The sequence below is a fragment of the Harpia harpyja genome, chromosome Z, assembly GCF_026419915.1.
Source record: "Harpia harpyja isolate bHarHar1 chromosome Z, bHarHar1 primary haplotype, whole genome shotgun sequence".
Taxonomy (NCBI): domain Eukaryota; kingdom Metazoa; phylum Chordata; class Aves; order Accipitriformes; family Accipitridae; genus Harpia; species Harpia harpyja.
In genome coordinates, this window is record NC_068969.1 from 22,564,218 (window position 1) to 22,588,506 (window position 24,289).

Consider the following 24,289-nt stretch of genomic DNA (forward strand, 5'->3'; position numbering starts at 1 on the left):
CTCCATTACATTAGGCACTTTCCAAACAATTTACGTGCTGGGTCAAATCTTTCTTTTTATTCTTTGTTAATGTGCTTAACCCCACCTCTGGCCAGCTCGACGGACAGGAGGTTTCTTGGAAGCAGAAGGAACTCCACAAGAACAAGAGAGCTTCGTGGTCCGCAGCCAGAGAGGTCAAAGCCCGAGTTGTTCAAGTGGTTTCAGGCAGGTTTATTTGGTAACTCGCTTGGTGGATTACACAACGGAAGTAAACAAAGCACAAACAGAAACCGACGCCGTCTCAAACTCGGTTCATTTAAGATGGAACAACAGATAGCAAAGAAAAACAGGTTGCAGTATTGGGCTTAGATTTTCAAAATTACCTGATGGCAGCTGAAGTTGCACACGAAGGAGGAGCCCAGCTCCTTGCAGCTCAGAAAGCCTCTTAAGAGCACCAAGAAGTCCTTGGCGCATTTTTTTAATTACTGTACACTTCAAACTCTGCATTCCCAGGCTGTGCTTTGTTTTGCAGGTGCAATTAAGGAACTTCAGCAGTTTGTGCCATTTTTCTTTTTTTTTCTTTTCCCCCCTGTAAACTTTACTCTTGTGCCAGGAAGCACAACCGATCTCTTCTTGTCCTTTTGCAGATGCTGCCAGCTAACGTCAAAGGCAAGAGCCCGCAAAGGAGCTTTGTACTGAAAATGAGCCGACCGCGAGTCTCCCGTGCCTCCCCCCGTCCTGCAGCCCCCGGTGAGCACCTGGGTGGGCAGCCGGACGCTCTTTCCCTCGTTCAGAAGAGGGGAGCGTAAGAAACACAGGTGAAGCTCTTGTTCCATGCTGAAATCGGGGTCTCGCAGCACGCAGACTGCAGCCTTGCCCGGCTGCCGTGATTCCCACGCAGGCATCGGCCATCGCAGCCCCACTGCTTCACACAGCCAAAAGGTGGGGACTTCTAAGCCCCAAGGAAACCAAGATCTTAAAAATGCCTCCTTTCTTCCGCAAACTGTACAAATCTTACAAGAAGGAAGAAAATAACCTGAAGAAAAAATAAACTTCCACAAACCAGGAGAGGAATAAACAGCAAGGAGTCCTCTGTGTGCCGGACAGTCAGGACACCCGAGGAGAGGCAGGCAGCAGGCATCGAGGTATCGTTAGTCGAGTGTCTTTGTCCACATGGCAGCACAACCACATGAGCATAGACGTTTTTACCAATATCTCAGAACTCCACAGGAAAAATCTGAGTAGGAGACTGTTCCCCTCCCCAGCTCTCACTGTGTGCCTGGCGCAGCAGGGTCCGGGCGGGGGGAGTGCGGGCGACTGACTCCTGTCAGTTTTCTGCAGTGTTTCATAGCTATTTCCCCAAATAGTTTTCAATTCCTAGGCGGTGAATTTACTGTAGGTTTAAATGTGGCTCTTCGCAGGCCTGCAGTGCACACAACCCATGCAGCACCCCAGGCCACCTGCAGAACCTGTCACGCACACGAACCCAGAGATTTTGGGAGTTGTGCTTGTGGCAGCAAGGTGCCGGCTGCGTGCACACAAATAACAAGGCAATGGGCTACCTGTGTGTACAAAAGTAGCAAGGCAAGGTGCTAGCTTTGTGCACAAAAGTAGTAAGACTCTTATTGTGTGTCAGCTGCATAAGCAAAGTAACCTCGTCTTAAATAGCCTATAAAATCCAGAGGCTTTGGGGGTTTATAAAGTCCTGCACCTGAGACAGCCTTTTCCCAACATCCAAAATTGGCGCTATGTTTACTTAAATTGCAACATGTAAGTACCTTTACGCAGTACAAGATGGACACTGCCACATCAGGCACGGCCTGGCCGTTGCACTGTCAAGCAGTCCCCACGCAGGAGCGGTCTGGCTGCATGGCTCACAGCTCCCACACAGCACAGACAGACGCTCCCTTCGTCAATGAATTGCATTTCCATGGTGGTTGTTCAGGTTATTTGCTGAGTTCACACTGTTTTATTACAAAATATATCAGTGAAGGCCAGGTGTGGGTCCCGATTCTCATGACGGATTTGCTGTAGCTGTGCGGCACCAGGGATGACAGAAGTGGGGTGCTCTACAGCTTGTTTTACTCTTTTCCTAGGATTTGACCCACCTTGGTCACTGCCAGGGACCACGGCTGGGTACCTTGCTGCCATACACAGGGCTATGCCAAGTCCCACTTTGCATTTTGCAGCTTGAGTTGTCAGAGTTATTTAAAACAAAACAAAAATCCAAAAGATTAAGCTGTCAACCAGAAAAAAAGCCGTTAGCTCTTTTCCAGAATGTTTTTTTTCCTACACAGCCCTTGTACTGCATACTTAAATCCTGCTTAAACTGGGACTTCTTCTTTAGTAGCTTATCATTACACAAGGCGCCTCATGGAAGCAAGTCCTCCTCCCCTGGTTGGAAACGCCGCTGCAGCAGAGGTGACATGAAGCCCGCTCCGGTGATGCTGGGTGACATGCCGGGGCCGCGCAGCCTCTCAGAAGACAGAGTCGTCAAGGGTGCTGCAGTAGAGATCTTCAGCGAAGCTGCTGAACTCGGTGTCCGTCTCGCTGGTGTAGGTACGTGCTCTCTGGAAAGCAAACACTGCTTTTAGCTGACAAGTTGGGAGGTAAATGTGTTATCAGTTGGGCTGCTCTAATTAAGAGAGGAGTCGTGACATACCGTTTTTAGCCTGTGTTGAAATTCATTATGAAACAAATGCTGCGAATCCCTTACTTAACATGTTTTGCAAAACAACGTGTTTCAAGTTGGTGCATTTAAAGAGGGATTCACCCAAAATGTTCCATGAGGCAAGAGCTGAGAAAGAGCATTGGGCTCAATAGAAGAATTTTACCAGAAAGTTCACGTTCCCACTGAAGTTCTCACAGGGCTGCTCATCACTCTGTCCCTCGGGCCAGCAGCCCACCGCACCCACAGATTTCCCACTTGGCATGTTTTGCACAACACAGTTGACCAGGGTGGCCCACCAGACACCCCTCTAGCCAAGGATGAAGAACCCCAGGAGGAGCTGGAGGGCATGTTACAAGGCCTGCAAATTTTTCTGAATACCCAGCAGCAAAGCCCACTTGTGGGGCCACATCCCACCCCCTCGGTACCGAGCAGAGTTGTGCAAGCAAGCACGCAGGGACGGGGTGACCTGCAGAAGGAAGCAGAAAGCAGCGGTTCAGCAGCTCGGAAGCCTGCAGGGGCAGCGGGAGGCAGAGCTGCTCCTCGGGGCCGAGCGCGGTTCCCACGGGCCATGCTGCCATCGCTGTGCCGGGCTTTCGTCACCTCACCCCGCTGTTTACGAATTTAGGAACTCGGTGCCCACAACAAACAGCTGCTGGGGGTTTCAGTCTCCCAGGTGATCTCAGCAGAGACACCAGGGCCATGTCCTCACCTCTGCCTGACGGTGCCACCACCCTTGCGGCCGTGCTGCCAGCAGAAAGCCTCCAGCCAGTATCGCCTACCCGCACCGAGCTCACTTCAAATAGAGAGATGACTAAATACAAGGCAGTGCTGGTTTTGGGAATGTGAAACGGCCTTTGTAAGCCCACATTTTCTAGCTGCAGTGTTAATATTTGCTATTTGTCATATTCTTATTTGTGATACCCTAAGTCATGTTATTTTATACCACTGACTTTAATTAAAAACAAACATTATATGATAATCTTTTAAGCCTGTTTCCTTGTCCAGACTATGGAATAAGAACAATACCCAGAAAATCAAACCCCTGTTCTAAGGGGACAAATTAAAATCAAGTTACTGAGCAGCACTTCCCTTGAGCAGACAATGAGGAGTTTTATCTTATCTGTAAGGCAAATGTATTTATCAGGAAGTAACAGCAAACATAATAAGGCTTAAGACCAGGTTAACAGTAGGACCAAAACATTCCCCATTGTTAGGTTTCACAAAATAAATCAGCTCTCCAGGAGCAAACCTCCAGTCCCTGCCAAAGCAGAGCTATCTGCCTGGCTGTGCTTGGTGGAAGGAGCAACTACACTGCATTTCTGTACAAAAGGCAGAGACGTAGGTACCACACTGTGTGCCTGAAATTTGGTGCATATTAGAAAAGCACTCGACAGTAGCACTTAATCCTTTTGTTCTTTTTTAACCCTCCCCAAAACACTTCATCTACAAACAAGGCCAGATCCAGAGCTATGGCAGACTGGGACCTGTCCTCGGCAGAGGAGGTGGCCACACAGGCAGATGAGACCCAACCACAGCAGTTAGGATTGCAAGAACAGCCTCACAAATTGCTAAATTCAATGGCTAACGCCACGTTATAGTCAGGGCTGTGCGTATCGTTACATTAACAGCACCCACAAATTTCCCATTTGGCATGTTCTGCACAACACATTTGACAATGTAGTCCACATTTCATACAGACATGAGAAATTCTAAGAGGTCAAAAGGCTTTAACTGACCTGTAACAGGCTATATGCTCACAGCCTTAAAGGGAAAGAGCAGCATACAAACACAAGCATTCCTTCTAACCAAAAAAAAAAAAAAAAAAAAAAAAAGTAAGTTATTTTACCTCATAGTCATTTGGGAAGGGATCTCTGTATTTGTTGCTGGGTGTTGGAATTGGTGGAAACAGTTTACTCCATACTTGGTTTCTGCAAAAAACAGTAGTGGAGGGATGTGAAAGAATTGCTTTTCCTGATGGATGACGTATCCAACAAGCAGCGCGTGTTTAGCACTGCGAGAAGACACATCTCCTTGCACCACCAGCCCTCCTGCCCCACTCAGTCATCGGCATCTGACGGCGGCAGCAGGTTCAAAAGGGCTGAAAGTAATGGATAATGGTCCACCAGTGGACACCTGAGGACGGGGCAGGTATGCAATTCCTACCAGGACACTTCTGGACACCTCTCCCCCATCAGCCTCTCCCATCGCAGCCGCAGCAGAGAGCTGGGCTGGAAGGTCCCATCCAAGGGGGCATTGCCGCAGCTTTTAACAGCCAGCAATAGGCCTGTCTTGGAAAGAAATTAATTGCTCTGATCTGCCCCTTCGTGCTCGCATTCTTCCCAAGGGCTGCGTTGTCATCTACTTTGTTTGGACATTCAAGACAGGCTGCCTCTTGCTCAGACTTTGGTTTCGGGACATAATCTGCCCATGTCTCGTGGTGGGAGAGCAACTGCAAATAATTGTGTGCCGAGGGAACAAGGAGGAGGCAAGGAACGGGACCAGAGATGACTGACAGCAAATGGTTCTGCTCAGCAGTGTAATAACTCATCCTGCTAACACCCTTTGAGATACTCCTTCCCTGCCTGACACTCTTTAGTCTGGCTCAAGCATACAGGCATATGTATTTTTGTGATAGCAAGTGCTGCAGAGTGAACTTTTTCACATCTTTGATATATCCCAGAGTACAGACTTCACATTTCAATCACCAAAACGCATTCACTATCTCTGCCCCTGGATAGCACGATGTCCAAATAGGGCCAGATTTTAATGGGAACTTGGCCTGAGTGAAGATTATAGGATTTAGCCCAGAATTAGTATCCGGAGCCTGTTCTGTGGAGCAAGCCTGACATCCATGAAGCAGAGACGTGGCCAAGGTTTGGAGCCCTAGCTGCTGGGACCAAGGGCAGATCTGTTTCTCTGCCTCGTTTATTTTGTGACAGTTCTCCTGGCTGATGTCTGGTTAGTTCAATGCTAATGTTCTTATGACTATTCTTCTTCCAAAAGCTTTCTGAGTTCTGTCAAGTTTTCTTTTATCCTATTATTCCTCCTCACCAGGGAGGTGAGGAGGAATAATATTTTCTGACTATCAGTTTGGAGCTAAACCTTCCTGACTGAGCTGCTGCTGCCTTGAAGGAGACATTGACGCTTAATTAATTATTAGGCAAAGGGAAGGGCCATACCACTGCTTACACGATAGACCTGACCAAGCAAGCTGTGGGATATCTCCCCATTGCCGCACATGGACGAGGGTTTGTGACGGAGGTGTACAGCCAGGAGTGGGAATATGGGGAGGAAAAGCAGGGTGCGAGTGAGTTGGTTTTAGGGGACATTTGCATCCCCTTTGCTGAAATGCTGAATGCAGTCCAACCATTGCTGGCTGCAGAGGACAGGTCAGGCGGTGTGGTCACCACCAGCAGAGCGGGACAGTAAGGTGGCTGCTGGCGTGACTCAGGAGTGGGACTGGGATGAGTGCCAATATTTACGCTCCAGCACCTGGCATCACCTCTACTCTTCCCAGCTTTCCTGCCAAGGGTTAGGTCTTTGTGACCATACCCAGGTTAGCTTTGCAAGCGCTGTTGTCTTCACGGCTCCCGCGCTCCACTGGGTCTCCCAAGCCTTTCAGGACAAAGGCCCTGGAGACCACATGGTTTCACCTGCATCTTATTTCAGGTCCGAGTGTGGCTTTGATTTATGCTATTGCTGTGCAATGTAACCAACAAGATTTGGTTTTGTTTGGAATTGGCGCGTTTCTAGTTGTGCTGTTTGTCAATAAAAGATTTTGATGGAGCCATATCAAAATTATTTATTGAGTCAGCAAAAAGCATAAGTTACATGTTGCTTCTGGAATAGAAGCACTTAAGGAGGGGTACACAAATGCCCAACAGAAATGAGGCAGAAGCACACTCGTGTTCGTAGGGGCTGCTTGCCCCTCAGGTGCAAGAGTCTTTGCAGTGAGGCGCTGGTGGGGGTGGTGGCAGTGGTGCCCTCAGAATGGTCTTGGTCTTTTTTGCAGGACACTGAAAAGTTGGAGTTATGTGATTAAATATCTTGTCACAAAAAGTGTTCCAGTTATCCCTGCTTGTCTCTACATGGGTTAGAGCACAGCCCTTTCCATTAGCGCTACGTGGACCTTCAGGCTTTGGAAACACCCCACGGGACCCTCGTGCCTTAACTCAGTGTTTCAGGCCCTCCAGTTATTGTGCTGTGTCTGTCTTTCTGAAATTTGCCACTTTTCCCACAGGCTGTGACACGAAAAGGCCGAAGATAAATAAAGAGAAGTAAGTAGGAGAACAAGTTCTTCTTTTCCCTCTTCTAACCACTACGATGAGGTTGATGAAATATTTGTTTTCACAGTATGTTAGAGTGCCTTTTCTAGTGTCTTGCCTCCACCAAGATTCCCTGTGACATTTTCCAGACAACTTCCCTGTAGCGGGTGGCTGGTGACTGCTGGTCGTGGGGTGCAGAAGAGGGAGGGGTACCTGGCGGAGGTCGTTATGACCACATTGATTTCAGGGTATGGAGGGCTACTGACTGTCCTCATGTCAATTAAGCGGAGAGCAGCTGGCAGCAAGTTATTAACTACATCCTCCTGTGGGCTCACCTCCAGGAGAAAATGTTATTCCAAGGTACAGCCCAAGGAAGTACAGAAGATGCTAACTCATAAAGACAGAGGGCAAACTAGGAAAACATTCAGCTGTGCTTTTTATCAAGACAGTAACCACATCAGCTGCTGCAAGCAACTGAAGGGAAAAGACTATCCAAACAGTCCCAAAGGGCTACTTTGCCTTGTAGCATTTCTCCCAAATGGTGGGCTGCATCTCTGATGCCTGCAATCACCAGGAAGCACGCAGAAAAATTTATAGAACTCTTTGCTATAATGAAATTCCTTATAATGGCTTCAAATCGTATGAAATTTGAAATGATTCTGTGGCTTGAATTGCATGGTACACTTCAGGAATTTTCAACAGCAGTAGAAACTGAGAGTACTAATGAAACTGTGATCTAGGGAACCTGTTCTATTTTTCTTTTTTTAATATCTGCAGATACAACAAATGAGCAGGCTAAGCACTCCATTTCATCTTCTTACACTTCCCACCTCCCAGGGCAGGCTGGGGGATTAGAGAGGTGGCAAGGACACTAAGCAAGAAGCAGCTTGGGAAGGGTGGAGTAAAGCTAGCAACTTTGTGAAATTCAGTGCAGCAAGCAGATAAAATTTTAATCACTTTGGCAAAGATGGAATGTAATGAGACTTTGGGTGCTAGGGAATTCTATACTAGCCAGGCAGAGAGAGACTCCTAGAAGCAACCAATGTAGCATCAAGCAGCTGAACCTGGAAAAGCTAGCTTAAATTTGCCTAATGTATTAAAGTTCATAAAATGCATTAGCACACCAGCTTCAAGCTGGTCCTTGAGTAGAAGTCTTCCCCTATACCTGTTGCTCCCCCTATATCTATTTCAGGATCTCCGCAGGGGGTAACTGCATAATATCCAAATATTCACAGAACTCCACAGGAAAACATGGAGCAGTATGACTGCTACTAACTGGTGTTGGAACTAACTGGTGTTGGTGTTTTGCTCTCCCAAAGAGAGAGGAGAGAGCTGATGAAGATGATGCTGGAGCAGTGAAGGACCTACAGCTGTACAGACAGGTCAATCATCAGTAATGTGAGTTTGGGGATTTCCACCAATACAACAAGGCTGCATAGTTGGGAACAAGTGCATACAAAGCACAACATGAATAAACTCTCTGGGGAGCTAATCTATCTTGTTCCAAAAAGGATTGCTTATTGAGACCTGCTATGGTAATTAAATTGACTTAAGAACAGGTTATCATAGACACCAGACACTTTAGGGAGAGTAAATAACAGTTACTCTAATGTAACATTCCTATAGACAAGACCTTTATTTGATAAAGGAAATGTGGTATGGGAAGGAAAATAGCCAAGGACACATCAGGATGACCAATAAATTAAAAGGCATTAAAGAAATTAATAAGAAATTAGCAGAGTCAAGGACAGCACTTACATTACTGGGAGCTGTGTTTATTGTGGACTGATAATTGCTGCTTGATGTATGTTTCAGGGGAGAAGCTTGTAATTACATTGATCCTTTAAGTCATCACTTATGATTTGACTAGTCACAGCTACAGAAATCCAAAGTGTAATCCAAAGTGTATCTGGGTTTCTTCACAGCACATTTTTGGGAAGTTTGGCTATATGTCATGTGTTTTTACTACATGGCATCCATAACCTCTGTAGTAATTAAAAATAAACTAAACAAATAGTTCAGAAACTCAAAGCAAACAATAGTTCAGTGCACTTGCTGTTAAGAGATCAAAAGGAGCAGCAAGCACAAAAGCACTGAATTTTTACCTCTTCAGAGCATGTACTACACTCTGATGTCAGCTGAAATTCAGACTACATGCCCAGGGCCCAATATAGAAAGTATGTCTACAGGCTGAGCTGGACGAGACTGAGAGAATATTGGTCTGTACATTTTAGCCATGAAAGCTGCTCGCCGCAGCTTTCACCAGGGTTAAAGATAGAGTCCTCCCTGGGAAATCATTGACCCGACCAGATCCATTTAAGTGAAGAAACGAGATAAGGACAAAAAGATTTTTAGCAAATTCACCTCACTCAGTATACGGTTTTGTCATTTAAGATTACATTGAATAACCCTCTTACTCCAACAATTTTGCTGAATGTTATTGTTGGTAATTGAGGCTGATTATTACTTTTCAGTACTTTTGCTTTGTATAATTATGCTTGAATACTAAATTCAGTGCCCTTTCTTAAAAAGAAAAGAATTAAAAAGAAGATGATGATACTTACATTTTGCATATTATAGCAACAAGCAGGAATGTGCAGCACGTGAATACACAAAGCACAGCGAGAATCCAGGCTACGGGATTCTCCAGTTTGTTTTGCCCTGAATTTCAAGAAAAAAAGAAATTAAATATATTATTTTAGTGCAGATTATTTTAAACACACTCTTCCAAAAGATTTCATCAGCTGTTTTATGTGATTATATTCAGATCACAAATTAACATGCAAACAATGAAGAGTTGGTATCTAGAATTAGAAATGAAACGCAGAGCTTCAAGAACAATTTCCATGAAACTGACTTTCTAATTTCAACAATAAATTTCTTTCATTTTGACATGAAGGAGAGAACAGGCTGAGAAGCATGAGGAGCCAGGCCCACCAGAAGGACAATACGGTCCGTTAGCTGCTGTCCTGACACACACGGTGCCGTGCAGCGAGCACACGACTGGTACTCAGCAAAGGCACTGTTTACTGATCTCAGGCTCAAAATGTTTGCTTTCCATTAAACCATTCTTCGCTTCTATTACTCCTTTCTAGCCAGGAACTGGATTTCTCTGGCTTCCTAAACTTGCCTGTAAAAAAGACATTGAAATCCCCCATTTTTCTTGTGAACTGGTTGCTGATACATTTCCTCAGGAAGAATTTTCCTGCTGCCTCTGCCTGTGAGCAGACACAGGTATTTCTATCAAGGTCAATGTTTCTGTTTTGAAAAGGCAGTGCTCAGTGACCACGACCATTATTTTGTGCCACATTATGCTATATAACAGAGACATTTACACTGAACTGCATTTTCAAAAGGCTGCCGAGTCCGTGTGTGCTTACGATAACTGCCTGTCCTATGCATCAAGGTGCCAGCACTGCCATTACCAGGTAATTGAAAGGACATAAATCGGCCAGCAGCAGGAGCGTTGGGTTTATTGGTGCTGTAGACAAAACAATATTCAATTGTGGCCAGATTTGTTTCTGAGAAATGAAGAGCTGAGCCTGCTGTCTCCGCTGACGGCTGCAGTTGCATGGCAGTCCCTGAGAGCAGCGTGTGGATGACACCATGAGCCGGCCCGGGTGATCCGTCCTGCGCCTCCGTACCACCCCGACGGGGGTACACAGTCAACCTTGCAATTACAAATGGGTTAGGATGGTTTATTTTGTCTTCAGGGTTACCACTTGTCTTTGAAGAAAATAAGATTTAGGATGTAACTGTCAATGAGTTATGCTTCACATAAGTCTTGAGGATGACTGGGGCAGCAAACTGTGGAAAATGGTTAAGTCCCATAAACCAATTTTAAGCATCCCAGCATGCAGGCTGGGAAGTGTCTCTGTTTTCCAAACCACAAATGGCAAGTCCTAAGTCTCTTCCATCTTACATCAGTTGGCAATGGCCCCAAAAAGGCAGGATCAGGCAACACGGTCTCACTGCAACTCGGAGTAAAGGCGTGGGAGAAGCAGCAGTTGCAGAGGCCGTGCTGTGGCTGTGGGGTCCTGCCCGGCACGATCCTCCTCCGGCTTCTCTCCGAGACGTGCCCGGCGGTACCAGCCCAGCCCCGCACACCAACACCACTGCGAACCAGCACAAGCACACGCACCTGCCCAGTGAGAGGTGTCCACGTACTACGTGAAAGGGAGGGAACAGATGAAACTTCCTCAGAGCCACAGAGCAACAGCAACGCTAACGAGACCGGCTGAAGTACGTACTGAAACCCAGCGACTTATGCAATAACATGGATTGTGTCAGTGCACTGCAACAAGCCTCTAAAAACCCCTTTTCATAAGGAAAACTGAAGTAAGTGGACCTGTCCTTGGATATTTTGAGATTTAAGTAAATTTTTATGGAAGACTAACTTTTTTTTTTCTTTTTACCATCAGAATGAATTTTCCATATTTGATATGTGTAGTGCATGAGTAGAGGCATCCGTATGGGCGATGTTTCCAGGTTCCTCAGTCATCGTCATGCTGTGCAGCAGAGACAGCTCCAAAAGTGCTCCGGCTCACAGAGAGGGACCCTCAAATCTTTCAGCCTTGCTGGGAAAGCAGAATCGGGATAGCACAAACGTGCTGTGAGGTACTTCTCAGCCCAGAACTTGACCTGTGTGTCTTTTAAACTGTGCACCCTGGCAGTGGCTGTTCACATGTACCTACAGCTTCACAGATTTGATTTGTATCAGGCTGCCACACGTAGTTAATGACGGTGTCCAGCCCACTTGGCTGCACTGATGATTTTTATCTAGCTTTGTTTGACTGTAATGCTTCTAAACACCACCACAGCCCAAGGAAAGAAACCAGAATTGTGTTTCAGTTTTTAACAAAGTTGGAGGATTGCTGCTACAGGATGGACAATCTAGGCCAGTGTTTTTCTCAGGGTATGAGGTCAGAAGAGGTCTACTGGTCTTAAAGTTGGCCTCATCCAAATATTTCCCGGATAGGTGCATGAGGCTAATAAACAGGCCCGGTTTTCTTAAATAATGAGATGTTTGGTCATCCCCCCTGCCCCGGGTGAGTGGTCAGGTTGCTGAGCTTTTCCTCCCAAGGGCTTGTCAGCACCATGGAGCCAGGTGGGAAGGTCAAGGGGATGTATTAAGAGTAAGGCAGCAAAACACCAGCAGATTTAATCGCATTCACTAGCAAATAGATGTAAGAGGGAAAAGTGTAGTAAACAGGAGAGTGTTAGGGACTTTTTTTTTTTTTAGTGAAAACCAGGAAGTTAAGAAACTCAAAAGATAAGAGCAAAGGAGGATGTCAAAGAAGAAACAGTTGATAACATGCCGTGATAAAGAAACTGTTATTTTCAGAAAAACATGTTCAGCAAGCAGGAAATACAGAACAAAGTGGGGCAAATTATCATGTTCCAAAGATGCTAAAAGCATGCTCTTTTTTCCCCCCAACATTTAAGAGTTCAGATAGCTCCAGTAAAGTAATAGTTCACATGATCACTCATATTAATTTCCAGCATGAACATCACAATGCATGCCAGGGAAACTCGTGTAAAAATTAAAGGAAGTAATGCAACCGAAAGGCCTTACCTAGAACTTAGGCCTTAAGCTAGTTTAAAGCAGTTTCTCAAAACTTAAGCACGTAAAAACAAAACACTGTCTAAACATCCCCCCATATGTCCAAAAGTTTGCTTGAGAGGTTTTTTTTTAATTTTTAATGGAACACAGATTTAACTCCCCTCGGCATTAAGAAGTCAGTTTCTTTCTTCAAATGCCTATTTTCCTGGCTTCTGTTAAAATTACGTGGTGTTGTGCATGCTCATGATTAGGCAGCATTTGCTTTCCAGCAATGTAATAATATTCACTAGAAGACAGAAGCATGTCATTCTTACCAACATAAATAACTTCACTCCAGTCACTCCAAAATCCTCTTGTACAACATATGTGATGATTAGCTCTTATTTGTATTGAATACCTGCTGGTAACATCAATCCGTAATCTGAAGTCGTTTGAGGATATTTTCAATATCTGTTAGGAAAACAATATTGTACTGTTATAGATTACTTAAGACTAAACAATTCAGAAAACAAATTTTAATCATGTTTATCTTTTTTTAAAAACTCTTTTTCTAGATTAACAGTGAGCATCTGGCTTTGTCTTTGAAGTAAGATCTCTACTTCTATAGGTGTATTTTCTCTCATAATATGCCAATATTTCAGGGCAAATTCTTGAAAGATGCCTTATTTTTGCATTCTTCCTTAAGACAATTAATGCTGGATTTTCAGAATTGTTCATCCTCCTACTGTTCTGAACCCAGATGCATAAAACTGAATAACTCCAATTTTTATCCTTCTGCTTTCCTACTTCTCTTGGGGATAGTTTGTTGCAGACATAAATGACATCCAGAAAAAGAAGAAAAATATGAAAACTGATGAGACGTTGGCTCTGCTGAACCCTAGTCACAAACAGGACAACTTTCACTGAAAGTCCATAGTTTCAAAAATATACTAATAGCAGGTTTTATTTTGAATGTTTTAAAATTTGTAACATATCCACGAATACGAAGACTTTTTCACCAGGTTGCATAAAGGCAAATTCTAGCTATCATCTAGGACAGTCAGCTCAGAGACAGGAATGCTATGTAATACTTGGGCATCAGAGAAGCAATTACCTGCTTGTTACCTGACTTCAAGTTGAAGAGGTAAAATTCGTATTCAAAACATTCTTTAGGGAAAGGAGAAATTGGCTTCTCCCATGTGGCCAGGAGATCATTTTGCTCTAAGAATACAGTGACATTTCTGGGAACATTCACCTTCTCTACAAAAAGAAAACTGTACTGGTAAGTTATTTATAGAGCAAAGTTTAAATACTAACAATTGGAGCATTTTATAACCTGATAGTGTTTCCAAGTAAGACCTACAATCCTTGAATTTATTTCACATTTTGGACAGAAAAGATAAGGATTTAGGAGGAATAACTATATTGGAAACAATAGTTAAGGTAAAACAATTTTAAAACTCCACTTAAAGTTTTGGAAAACTAGATTACTGGGGGGGGGGCGAGATGATTTATCAAATTAATTTTCACAAAAGGATGACAATAATGATAGAACAGTTAGAAAAACTTCTTTTCAGGAAAAAAAAAACCACAGATGTAACCAGGAAAGTTACTGAAAACTGGAACAAATTCAAAAGAATGGATCAGCAGCTATTATGGGGATGATTTCTAAGAAGAAAGTATGTCAACTGTTTTTTCTTAGTGAAGCCATGAAAAAAGGGAAATGTCACCTGTTTACAAAAAAGTGAAAGGCATGGAACTAATGAAGGAAAAGAAATTATCTGGGTGGGTGAAAGGTGATAGACAGTCATGGCTGATACTACCTTTTATTCAACAGTCTAATGCCTTTCTTTAAAAGGACATGGTTATCTTGAAATCATGCATCTTCTTCCTTTTAAAGAAAGGCTGTAAAATAAAAGGTAGTAAAAACTGTACCTGAAGGTATATTGACTAAATCAGTTGAAAATGAATATTGGAAATAATGCTTTGGCTAACAAACAGAATAACTAATTGTATTTTCTAGCTTTTTATTTTTGCCTTTCTGTAATACTAAAATCAAAGTTAGTTAAAACCTTCCATTTCTGTTTTATCTCTTCCAATTTCATTAAGTTGTCTATGCAAAACCAGCACATACTTTCACCTGCATCAAGAACCAGTCAATCCAGTAATATTCTCTCACAAATCTTTTGACAATCCTGCTAGACATTTTTAAATTAAAAAAAAAAAAAAAAAGTATTTCTACTCACCAATGGCATTTTGGTTAAATAACTGCTGAAAAGGTTTGATTGCAGCATACTTGCTAGACCCATTAATGTGGATTACAACGAGATTGTCAACCTCTTCAGGATCAATTTGAGTCACTGAAAATCTGCACTCAGTATTCCTGTTCCACTTGTCTTTGATATAATCTTGACATTCTTCAGTGTATGTCTCATACCTAAATTAAAATACTTGTGAGACATGATGCTCTTTTAAAGAAATCCATTGCTGACTAAAATGGGAGAAAACACCAACCTGTAAAATAGAAAGTACTTGGTATCTTCTGGTGCCCCTTGGCCAGGAAGCCAAGTGCAATGGAGAGAAACAGTACTAGAAATGGTGATACGAGTAACACAGGACAAATTAGTGACAGATGTCTCTGGAGCACCTAGAGAATCAAGGAATTATAAAGCAGAAAGAAAAATCTTATTACAAAAGTCATAAGAAATTCATGTTGCTAAAACATTTTGATTACAGTCTGTGGTCCGTTATATCTATGTCTATTGTATCCTATTCTCTTCCTTATCACACAGGTCTCTATCAGTTATGGATGGATGAAGACTCCCAAACAGCGTAAGTAAAGCTGTACCACACAGCACCATTACATATTTCATGTACGCCAAGGCCACATGACCTTTTAATAGCCTAGAGTGTATAAAAGTAAGTTATCTTCGCCTTAGCAAGGAATTTTTAGAAAATTTTATATGGGTTATCCATGTTCTGCACCTCCAGACTGTAGTCCAGGCTCCACAGCAGTAGAGAAAGTCCTGGACTAAATTGTTTTGTAAGATCAGCATAGCAGGTAGAGGGGAAAATGCTGTATTTTTCAAGTATTAAACCTGTCACCTTTTGATATCTAGTCCACAGACCAGGGCAGAACACAAAATTCAGACCTCCCCTGCATTTCTTCTTACCTGGCGGAGGCGGGAGTTTTTCCTTCACCCAGTCACTTCTCATCAGAAGGTCATTATGGAGAAGTAATGTCCGAATGTGTGCGGAGAAACCGTTGTGAAGTGCAGCCGTTCGGATACTGTGAGTCTTCTTTGTATCATACTTGAAATAAAAAAAAAAATCAAATAAGCATCACGTGTGATGCAAGCTGAATTATGGGACCTGCAAAGACTGCTTCAGTCTTTGCAAAGAGGCAAACCAGCCAGCTAGCTTAGCTGGTTATATTAAGTGTATAAAGCTAGAGAGTACAAATAATGCACACAAGAAGTGTGCAAGGTTTCTCGTTTAAGACAGCAGGACCCTTATCTTACAAAAAATTTGTCTATAGAACACAGCGGTGATGAAACATGGTCTGACACTTTAATGATACCCTGGCATTAATGTGAATTAAAAGTGAGCTGACTTGAAAGGGGAGCAATATCACTTAAAACCAGTATCCAGCTTCCCCACAAGATGAACGCTGCAGAGATTACCAATTCCCAGACTAACCCTTGTCCCAGCAGAGCTGTAGCCATAAGCATAGCTGAAAGGGAATCTCTCCAGTGCTTAAAGTATACGTTTATGATGTAAGAGAATAAGTGATTCAATATGCCAATCGCTCAAGAGACATATCACGCCTACTGCACCCTGGTTTGGTGCAACATGTTTAACTCAACAGGAATTTAACCTTCTTAGGATACTGGACTTTTATCTTACCTCTTCAGGCACAGGGCTTAGGATTTTCACATCATATCTAATAGTGTAGTTTTTTTGTTCTTGATTAGGGTTTGGTTTCCAATGTAAAAGTACTTGTGCTAATGCAGAGACTGTAAGGGTGAAGTTAACAGGTGGGAAAACCTGAACTGTAAGGGAGAAGAACAAAAATATTCATAACATAGTAATCCAGTGAATTGTTTAGAGCAATAGCTGTTTACAAGCAATGAGCAATACAAGCAAATAATTTCATTTCAATATTATATTCCCTCAACAGCTTCTTATAAAATGTTTCTAGTATTTGAAAAATACCTTTAAATAACAACCAAAACTTCATCACATAAGAGTTTACTTAAAACTTAGCTTAAAAAATGAATTTTACAACAGTTTCAACTTGAAAATCACAATGATATATTACATTTGGCTTGTTAATTAGGTTCAGGTTTTTCAACTTGATCCTCATAGCCACATTGACACTGGGCATCTGTACTGAAACAGGGCTGATCAAGTGATCAACCATACAAACAATTCTCACCCGCATAAGCTTGCAGACGAGCATAACGTGGTGGCTGTCTAAGAGAAGGCTGACAGCCAGAAGAAGTTACATGCAAGAGAAGAAACAAAATGATGAACAGAGGAATTAAGCACAAATGGAAGAAAACATAGAAGGATGGGAATGATAATTTAAAATGACAGGGCAAGAGAGATTCCTGGGGCTCATATGGAAATGAGGAAGATCTCATGCTGGGGGAAAATGTTAGCATATAAATAGCAAGGCAATGAAATAATCAATCTACTCCCTGCCATTTCTAGAGTTCTTCAGAGCCTGTCCCCCCTTAATTACCATCTCCAAGGCAGCTGAGGGATGTCAGTCCCCACTTCTCTTCTCCTGTGATTTCAACCTTTGATGCCCACTAGTTCAATTTTCAAGCATGCACCTTGCATTAGGAAAACTGCCTCATGAAGGCTCAGAAAACCTCAACACAAACCACCCTGAACTGGTTCCCTTAAAAAGTTCCTTGTTGAGATGCCCACAAAAAATGTCACCATTAAGGCTGTTGATACACCAGGATTATGCCAGCAACGCTTTGTGTTGTCGTGTTTCTGCAGCTAACTGCAGTTTTGTTCCTGGAACGAAAATGGCTCTCTGGAATAATGCCTTTGCTCCGGCTGGATTAAATTGTTTAATAAACCAGGCCAAGAACTGCTTGCCCAGAGGACATGTGACATGGCACAGCTTGCGTCTACATGCCTCATGGTTCTTCCTTCTCAAAGCAAAACAGTCTTCAGGCACTGGCTGGGAGCAATCTGAGACAGGATACAACTGTCCCAGGAAGCATGTTAACACAGCATGGTCATCTGTGGTCCTGTACTCATGGCATGCCATGGACTCTTTTATTCGTGTGTAGAATAGTGCCTTTGACCAACGCTTAAAGGGGCCTTGGTCACCCACTGGTGCTAAAGCTACACACTGGTAGAAGGAAAATGCCTTACCTGCAGCTTGAGGTGTGTTTGGCTGAACCAAGTTTGTTGTCCAAAGGAGGATCAGAAAAACAATCATCATGCTGGCCATAATCTTTAGATGGTAAATGAGAACGGCCATGTATCAGCATATGTCCCTCGTCACCATTTTACAGAGGCTGATGATAGCTAAAAATGAACACAATCCCAAGTGTTAAGCACACAAACCATGGAGCATGGCATACCCACATGATCAAAGGAATGAAACTGCTACCTTGCAGGGGATAGATTCTTCTCCTTTCCTTGCAGGAAAATGCATCTTGTCATAGCTAAATTTAATATAAGTACCACCAACAATATTTCATTTTGCCCCCTTTGCTTTTGCCAGCTCTCTTTGAAAAAGCTACTGGTTTCAAACACCGTCATGTGTGGACGTTCAGAGCAGCAGTCACGGAATTAGAGCATCTCTCCATGGGGAAGAGTGAGTCGGGTTCACATATATGGGCTTTTAGTGGAGTCCCATTTACTCCAAGAACAGAAATAACTGTATTTTTAGCTGTCACTATATATAAAATGGCTACTTACTGGAATTTACTTTCTAGTTTCTATTTCAATAAAGCTTGCTAAAGCAGTCTCAGTGCTCACCTCAAGGCTAATTCTCCAGTGTTAATTATTGGGTGTAAGAGAAACTATTTTGTTTGTTTCTAATTTAAATGAATGCCTATTTTTAATGCTTAAAACCAGCATGTTCTTATGCTTCCTACAGATTGTTTCATGAAGTACTGGGAGAAAAAAAATCTGTGTGTAATCATTCATGTATAACCTAATATAAACAACATGGAAATACAGAACAGCAGCTTTCCAAAATGTTCTTACCGAAGAGAAATACGCTCTCCCAGCCCAATCGCACTACTTCCCTGGGGCACTACAGCAATTGCTTGTATGGAAAACATAATATTTTCAGATGGTAATGAGCAGAGAAAGCGCCTTTAACCCATCAGTTCTCCCTGAACCTCCAATAAATAACACAGGGACTGGAAGCACTCCAATTGATCACAGTTGGAGTACTTCTGCTATACAGTAACTATTTTTCAAAATGGTGTATGAATGCTGAGTTCATTAAAATGACACATAATCTACAATACAGTGTGTTTCTTAATGTCCAAGTCAACTCATTATCTATATTCATATTTTGTATGTATCTGCTATTCTGCTAGCCAAAGTGTGCACAAGGCTAACTGAACCTCTGGAATTTGCTAACGGATTATTCCTGGGGAGCCAGGGTTTGCTCTTCTGTATGTTGGGTTATTGAAAGACATTTTGGCCAGACATTTTGGTTGTTCCAAAATGTATATGAATCACAAACAATCAGGTAATTATTATTCACACTGTACATTTATGCCTACACAATGCCTCCAAGACTATTTCCTATTGCATTACCATTCATGAAAAGTCTGTTCTTTTGGATTTTCTCACTTGAACACCATGCAAATCTCTGCTTCACAAGGTTATGTTATTCTGGAGGTCATTATGTGGACTGAACACAAGTTTACAATGGCACCTAATCTCTGCCACACCTATACTGCTATATCTGATAAAAACTAATTTAAAAAACTGCTAGAACATGACACACATTTCCAATGTGCTTTTGTACAAATTACTGGCATCAGGCTTTCTTTCCTACTTCAAAAAACATTGTTTCATTTACCTGATGAGACTATTAAATACACTAGTAACTTGTCTTCTCTATTTAAAAGTAAAAATTTATCAACTTCAAGTCCCTGAAAATAAAAACTAGCTTCTCATTTTCATGCAAGCAATAACCCCACCACTCTGCCAAGAACACCCCTCTGAACTGCGCAGATGTATGCATGTGCTTTTATGCATGTGTGCATATCTGCATTCCTACCTATTAACATTACCCATTACGTTCATTGCAGCTCTCCCACCAACTACCTACAATCAAATCCAGCAGCTAAGAAGCAGTTTCAAGTAGATTACACTCTTGTAATGTGAACCAAGTACCTCGGTGAGAAAGACGTGAGAACCCACCAAAGGGCATTCCACTTGCACAGAAGAGAGATGGAGGGACAGGTTGTGCTTCCCCAGCTGCAGTCAAAGCTTTATCAGGTACAACTACAAGACTTTGGGAAAGAAGCTTCATTAGTTGCACTGTTAAGAGCACTCGCTTTTATTTTTAAAAAAGCAATCACTTCAGTACATTATTAAAAAAAAAAAAAAAAGTCCTTAAAAAGCCTCATGTTTTACAACTGCTTAGGATTCACATCTACTAACTTGAGTAATGTCAGTACGTTGGTTTCAGGACTGCTCTGGCATTTAGCACAACTAAAAACCTGGCTCTCTTGAGCTTACTTAAAGTGGGTTTGGCTACCTATAGATTTTGTTTTTACTTTGTCCTCAAAAAGTAAGGATTCTGATTCTTTCTGGGCGCATTCTTTTCCCTATGCTTTTAAAAAGATCCTAAAGATCAACTCTTCAAAGGTACTTCTGCTGTCTAAAAGCATGTGGGTATTAGACAGAGACCTAACATTTTCTGAGCAGCAGTTTACTGATTTGAAACTGGATACAGAATGTTACTGTAATGCAGATTAGTTTTCAATTATTATCCCTGTGCTTCTTTTCAGTTTATCTTTTCCTGCCTTGTTTTCAAAAATGCTGTTTTTCTTTTTCTCGCTATCAGACTAAGATTGAAAGTACAGCTTTTGGAAGAGCTATTTATGTAGCTAAGACCACAACCTATAAGAATGCTTTGCAGTCTGTGATACCCTATGTGTTTCACGTGAGAAATTACTGAAAAGAGAATCAAAATAAGTGTATTCAAGTAAAGATGTTAACTAGAAATCTACCAGAGGATTACACTCCTCACAAAAACAGATATAGTAAGTTCTCAGGACAAATAAAAACCTTAATGACTTTGTGTTTTGGTTACATATGGTAAAAAGTAATAAGCAGAAGGTAAAGGATATATTCCCTTTGAAAAGGGTACACTCCTTCTTAAAGGACAGTAGAAATCCAAACCATAGAAAACAGCCTCTAAAAGGTAATGATTTTCTTACTTATAGCTGACATGTCCCACTATCTCACAAGCCACTGGTCAGAAGCAGATTCCAGATGCATTTTTCAGCATAAGGCAAAGCCAAATTTGAAAAGCAGGACCTTTGCAGTCTTCAAACAAAGCACAACAAGACAAAAACAAACCACAACAGATATCCCAGGAGATTACCTGCAGAGTCTCAAAAGTTCTGTGAAGAGTCTGCTCTGTTTGTTCAAACGTCCTCTGGGTCATCTCCCTGTGGGTTTCTTTTATAACTGCTGTCTTTCAAGTACAAATGTGATAGGTACTTCAGAAATGATGGCAGATGATAAGTTAGACAAGCATGCATTGAAAAAGGGAACTACAGATTTAACCACAGGATGGAAGGCTCCATACAAGCACACAGTTTAGCCCAGAAATGGTTCTACTTTATTTATTGAGGGTTAATTATATACCATAGTCTGATAATTCTCTAATAACTTTTCAAGAGCAGAAATGTTTAATGACTGACTGCAAAGAAATAACCTATAGCCAGCTACCGACAGACCACTGCTGATACCCCAATTTGTTCTTCCCCTAGAAAACCAAATCCAAACATTGCTGGAAAAACTGTGCAGGTTTCGTCCAGTGGTTTTATACCATCTTGTCCAATGCTTTTGCCATACAGCCACGTGGACTTCAGTCTTACTTTGAGAAATTACCAGTACCAGAGCAAGACCAGCTTCCTAACCTCGTGCTGAGAGCTTTGAGCTGTGATCCATAGGATCGGATGACACAGGCTCACAAGCAGGACAAGCAGCTGAAACCAACCCAAGGGCCCAGAGAAGACCCTGCAGAAAGTGGGGCTATATGTAATGGAGTTATAGGAAGGATAAGAAGGCTAATGACTTACATTCATTAACAACCTGGACTGCAAGTACAGAGAAGCCTATTAAATATGCAGGTGACACAAGCTGGGAGAGGCAAGTGCTTTGGAGGCTAAGACTAGAATTAAAAAAGTTCTTGACAAACAGGTAGAAATTGGGTGCAGTTCAATATGGACAAGCTCTCAACTGCATTTAGGCATTATCAACTGTAAATTACTAGCTATAAATAATCAATTATCAACTGATTAGGTATCTGTTCCGAAGAAAAGGATCTGGGGTTTTGGAGGGTCATAAACTGAAGAGAAAGAAACAATGCCATGCACTTGTGAAAAAGGCACCCCAGGCCACCGAAAAGCAAGTGTCCTCTGCAAGACACATGAAGTAATCCTTCCGCTCTGCACAGCGCTGATAAAGCCTCCACTCACACACACCGCGTCCAGCTCAGATACTGCACTTAAGCAAGCCCTGGAGCAGATGAAAAGAAGGCAGTACACAGCAAAGGATACTACCAGAGCCTAAAAAGTACCAGTGAGGAAACAAGTTAAGGGAAGACTTGTGCAGAAATGTAACATGTTAAGGCTTCCACAAGCTCTCCAAGTCCTTTGGGCTGGCACTACAAGATAACGACAAGTAAAATTCAGGTTAGATATCAGGGAAAGCTTTCAGTGTTGGATAGGGACGCAGTGGAGCAGGCGCCCAAGGACTGAAAGAAACTGTCACCGGGCATCTATAGACAAACATCAACCAGGGATGACAGTCGTAATCAAATCCTGCCATCAGGCACAGAGATAAATTAGGTGACTTCCTAAGGTCTGGCCAGCCCACATGTCTCTGAATAAACAGCTGATTACTGGGCAGAGAGCTCTGACATCTACAGCAAAATGTTTCTGTAGAAAAGAGGTAATTTCTAAAGGTGAAGCAGGAATTTAATAAGAAACAGTAGTCACAAAAAAAGGGTGAGAAAAGGTTATGTTCTTACACAGGCCTGACCACATTATTGTAGATCCGAGATTTTTTTTTTAATAGGTCATTCCAAAAAAACCCTTTTGTGCTCATGAGCATGCTCCTGTCTGCAGTGAGGTGCTGATTTGTGATGTGCTTAGAAGGCCAGATAGATCTGTGTAATGTTTCTTCTCAGTTACCAACAAACCTGTAGCACTCTTTTCAGCGAGACAAAGATTTATTCAGGCTTCAGAGGAACCACGCTTCCAATTAACTCGCATTTGGGTGAGCTCCTCCTTCAGGCTCCACTCCTTCCAGCCCCTCCGAGATGCCTCCTCGCAGGAGCAGTACAGGGAGGAGCGACGAGAACCCTGGGGATGCGCAGTTGGCCAAACGCAGTGACATTTCAGTAATTCCGCAGTGAAGTTACACTTGTGAGGAGGGAAGGACTGACTCCCCTGAATTGTACCGAATCCCCAGGACTCCCATGGTATCCCGTGTTGTCCATACATCTCCACAGAGTAAAGAAAACTTCAATCAATCCAGGCTGACAAACGTAAACCTAGTATTGAAACTACTCCGAATTGCTTCTCATAGTTCAGCAACCATGAGCTGGTGGACACAGTTTGGCAACTGCCAAGCTTAACACCGGCGTCAGGCTCTGTTTCGGTGACTACTGAAAGTGCCAGGTGTATTGGGGCAACTACTCCATTTCTTTTGTCACGGTTGTGTCATTATCAAAACATGTTTATTTTTTTCCCTCGGTAATTCTCTTTTTCTCTAAACCGAAACCAAGCCACGCGAAGTCTTTGATGACATTTCGTACCGTTTTCTTTTGCAACTCCCTTCTTTTCATACTGTATTTCCCAGCAGGACTGATAGCATATGTCCATACGTTTTGTGTGGTTTGTTCAAACTTCTATGGTTTTAATATTTTGTACCTTCTATGAAAGCTGGTTTGCTGCTAGATGATTGTGTAAGTGAGATTTGATAAATTATCATATATTAACATTATGGTTGAAGCAATAGACAAAGGGTAACCAGGGAGATAATTACAAAAGCCTAGTCAAGTGATTTATTAGTAATTATTTGTAAGTTTTGCCGTTCTTTGCTCTTACGACTAGCTGTTCCTGTACGCTAGATGAGCACAATGTTGAAACTGACCACATGCGATTGAAACTGCGTTAAGCTTCAAGATCAAAGAACAAGAATAAAGGCTTCAAGGACCGCCAACGAGAACTTCAAATGGGCCGGTGGTCGCAAAAGCAGCCCTTCGACTCAAATGGATCCTTCAGGGCGCATGATCGGATGTAGGCAGTGCTGTGATAATCAGTTACAATCATTTTTATGTATATGTATACTGATCTGGTTAATAGGGAATTGGTTAATCTATATAACCTGTTTGTGCTAAAGCTGTGGCATGCACGCCAGGTGGAACTATCCCCCGTGCACCCAGCGCTGCAGTGACGAACGCCTGCCTTCTAAAACTCCAAAACGAACCTCGGAGAGTTTCTTCGACCGGCTTTTCGGTGTCGCGACAACCGCCCACCACCCTCCCCACAGCAGCAGACGCCGGCGGGCAGACCTCTGAGGGCTTCCACCCGC

At 42.6% G+C, this 24,289-nt stretch overlaps 1 protein-coding gene and 1 long non-coding RNA gene across 5 annotated transcripts; one reads left to right on the forward strand and one right to left on the reverse strand.

Moving 5' to 3' along the window:
- Window positions 1–492: 492 nt before the first annotated feature.
- Window positions 493–21,466, reverse strand: IL5RA (interleukin 5 receptor subunit alpha). Of its 4 annotated transcripts, none has more exons than XM_052778708.1 (12): window positions 21,066–21,466; window positions 19,874–19,965; window positions 17,855–18,010; window positions 16,364–16,509; window positions 15,631–15,769; window positions 14,972–15,104; window positions 14,704–14,894; window positions 13,572–13,717; window positions 12,793–12,928; window positions 9,480–9,576; window positions 4,497–4,578; window positions 493–2,549 (listed from the first exon to the last, which is right to left on the reverse strand). In XM_052778708.1, exons 3-12 carry the CDS (start codon window positions 17,961–17,963, stop codon window positions 2,457–2,459), a joined length of 1,272 nt encoding a protein of 423 aa, XP_052634668.1. In that variant the 5' UTR covers window positions 17,964–18,010; window positions 19,874–19,965; window positions 21,066–21,466; the 3' UTR covers window positions 493–2,456. The 4 variants fall into 4 exon arrangements, with proteins under 4 accessions (XP_052634668.1, XP_052634667.1, XP_052634669.1 ...); XM_052778707.1 differs by having other exon boundaries at window positions 19,847–19,965; XM_052778709.1 differs by lacking the exon at window positions 19,874–19,965.
- Window positions 15,253–19,909, forward strand: LOC128137603 (uncharacterized). The gene is made up of 3 exons (XR_008233752.1): window positions 15,253–15,289; window positions 15,577–15,748; window positions 19,762–19,909. It is a non-coding gene; the product is annotated as an uncharacterized LOC128137603 (long non-coding RNA).
- Window positions 21,467–24,289: the final 2,823 nt, after the last annotated feature.

Bases quoted from the DNA above. Each gene is read 5' to 3' on its own strand.
- IL5RA (XM_052778709.1), bottom strand. From the start codon at position 17,963: ATGGCCGTTCTCATTTACCATCTAAAGATTATGGCCAGCATGATGATT. The intron at 15,770-16,363 runs GTAAGATAAAAG...TTTTATTTCAAG, and splicing joins TAAGCCCTGTGCCTGAAGAG to TATGATACAAAGAAGACTCA. The intron at 14,895-14,971 runs GTTGGTGTTTTC...ATTTTAATTTAG, and splicing joins AAGTACTTTCTATTTTACAG to GTATGAGACATACACTGAAG.